Here is a 2,500-nt window from a genome sequence, read left to right on the forward strand (position 1 = left end):
CACCCCTTCTCTCTCTCTCTCTCTCTCTCTCTCTCTCTTTTTGTCTCTCTTTCCCTATCACCCTCTTATTCTCTCTCTCTCTCTCTCTCTCTCTCTCTCTCTCTCTCTTTCTCTTTCTTTCATCTCCATCTATTACCCACTCCCTCTCTCTCTTTCTCTATCCCCCTCTCCCTTTTTCTCCCTCTCCCCCTCTCTCTCTGTTTCCCTTTCTTTATCCCCCCCCCCCCCCCGTCTCTCTCTCTCTCTTTTTTTCTCTCTCTCCTACTCCCCCCTCTCTCTCTTCTCTCTCTCTCTCTCTCTCTCTCTCTCTCTCTCTCTCTCTCTCTCCCCCCCCCCCCCCCCTCTCTCTCTCTCTCTCTCTCTCTCTCTCTCTCTCTCTCTCTCTCTCTCCCTCTATCTCCCACTACCTCTCTCTCTTCCTCTCTCTCCCTCTCCCTCTCCCTCTCTCTCCCTCTCCCCCCTCTTCCCTCCTCTCTGTTTCCCTTTCTTTGTACCCCACCCCTCTCTCTCTCTCCCCCTCCCCATCCCCCCTTTCTCTCTCTCTCTCTCTCTCTCTCTCTCTCTCTCTCTCTCTCTCTCTCTCTCTCTCTCTCTCTCCCTCTCTCTCTCTCTCTCTCCCTCCCCCTCTCTCTTCTCCCCCCACCACCACCCCGCTTCTCTCTCTCCCCCCCCCTCTCTCTCTTTCCCTCAGCGTTGGTATATTTCCTTTACCATCATATAAGAAATGCTGAGCAACATAATGAGGCCTGTGCATCATCTCGTTGTTGGTTGGTTGGGTACATATTTCTAGTGGAAGCGATGAAGTGTGTTAATTACTCTCATGTGGGCTGTGTCTTGTGTGGTTGTGTGGTTGTATGGACTGATGTGTGTTGCTGTTGTTTCGTTGTGTGTTTGTGTTTGTGGGGTTGTTTGGTTGTGTGTGTTGGAGGGGGGGGGCAGTGTGTTTTTGTGTGTGTTTGGTTGGTTGTTTGGTTGTGTGTGTGTGTGTGTTGGAGGGGGGGGGGGTATCTGTGTGTTTTTGTGTGTGTTTGGTTGGTTGTTTGGTTGTGTGTGTGTGTGTGGGGGGCAGTGTGTTTTTGTGTGTGTTTGGTTGGTTGTTTGGTTGTGTGTGTGTGTGTGGGGGGCAGTGTGTTTTTGTGTGTGTTTGGTTGGTTGTTTGGTTGTGTGTGTGTGTGTGTTGGATGGGGTGTGTGTCTGTGTGTTTTTGTGTGTGTTTGGTTGGTTGTTTGGTTGTGTGTGTGTGGGGGCTGTGTGTTTTTTGTGTGTTTTTGTGTGTTTGTTTGTGTTTGTTTGTTTGTGTGTTTGTTTGTTTGTTTGTGTTTGTGTGTGTGTGTGTGTGTGTGTGCGTGTGTGTGTCATGCATTTAAAAATATAGAGGACGAATCTGTAATCCTAGAAGAACAGCGAAATAGAGACGAAACAATTAGTTGGGATAACGAAAATAATACTAATATAAATACTAGTAATACTCCTACTGCTACTATTTGTATTGCTATAGCTGCTGTTACTACTAAATTAATATTGCTACCGCTACTTCTACTTCTACTGCCTCTGTCACTACCACCTGCAGCTCTGCTACAGCTACTGCTACTGCTATTACTGTATTTGCTACTATTATTGCTACTACTACTACTACTACTAATCCAACTGCTACTGATACTGATACTCCCACTACTCCTACCACTACCACCACTACTAAATACAACCATAACAAAAACAGATAATAACAGATATGCCCCCCCCCCAAAAAAAAAAAAAAAAAAAAAAAAAAAAATCAATAAATCAAAGAACAACTTACCAACAATAGTGAGATTGACGAAGTTGGTGTGCGTCGGAGACTTGAAAAAATCGACCCTGCATTCGTACACACCAGCGTCACTAACTGTCAGGTTATTCAACGTCAGCGTCGCGGCGCCTCGGTTCACGTTGAGAACACGTCTGTCCTGCTTAAAGTCGTGTCTCATCTCTGGCTTCCGGCCGTCGTGGCTGGAGGGGAGCAAAGGAGGGATGGTTATGGGAACATCGAGGGGAAAAAAACATAGGAGTGAGGGAAGTGATTTTGGTGCTGTTTTGTTGTAGTTAGACAAAAAAAAAAAAAAAAAAAAAAAAATGAATAGATAAATAAATAGATAAATAAATAGAATAAAAAACAGATAATAAAAATAAAAATAGATATATTCAAAATAATTAAATAAATGAATAAAATAATAAATAAATAAAAAAATAAAAAATAAAAAAATAGAATAAAATTAATAAAAATGAATAGATAAATAAATAGATAAATAAATAAAATAAAATAAATAAATAATAAAAAAGAAAAATAAATAAGTTCAAAACAAATAAATAAATGAATAAATAATAAGTAAAAAAGAAAAAAAGAAAAAAAAAGAAAGAAAAAAAAAAGGAATAAATGCATTTACATAAATATGTTTGTTATTTCACAAGAAAAATTACATTAAGGAAGATAAATGTTATTAAGGAGAATGTTTGCGGTCGGAAG

General features: G+C 41.0%; 1 protein-coding gene across 1 annotated transcript in view; it reads right to left on the reverse strand.

Moving 5' to 3' along the window:
- LOC122254658 (hemicentin-2) overlaps nucleotides 1-2,500 on the reverse strand; it is a gene marked incomplete at its 3' end in the record, with an annotated part of 141,626 nt that overhangs the window by 44,265 nt on the left and 94,861 nt on the right. The window contains 1 exon segment of the mRNA XM_086536690.1: nucleotides 1,799-1,986. Within this exon segment, the coding sequence (XP_086392816.1) occupies nucleotides 1,799-1,986 (188 nt within the window).

This window comes from Penaeus japonicus, unplaced genomic scaffold (genome assembly GCF_977035675.1).
Source record: "Penaeus japonicus unplaced genomic scaffold, GWHDUDI00000001_assembly GWHDUDI00000005, whole genome shotgun sequence".
Taxonomy (NCBI): Eukaryota; Metazoa; Arthropoda; class Malacostraca; order Decapoda; family Penaeidae; genus Penaeus; species Penaeus japonicus.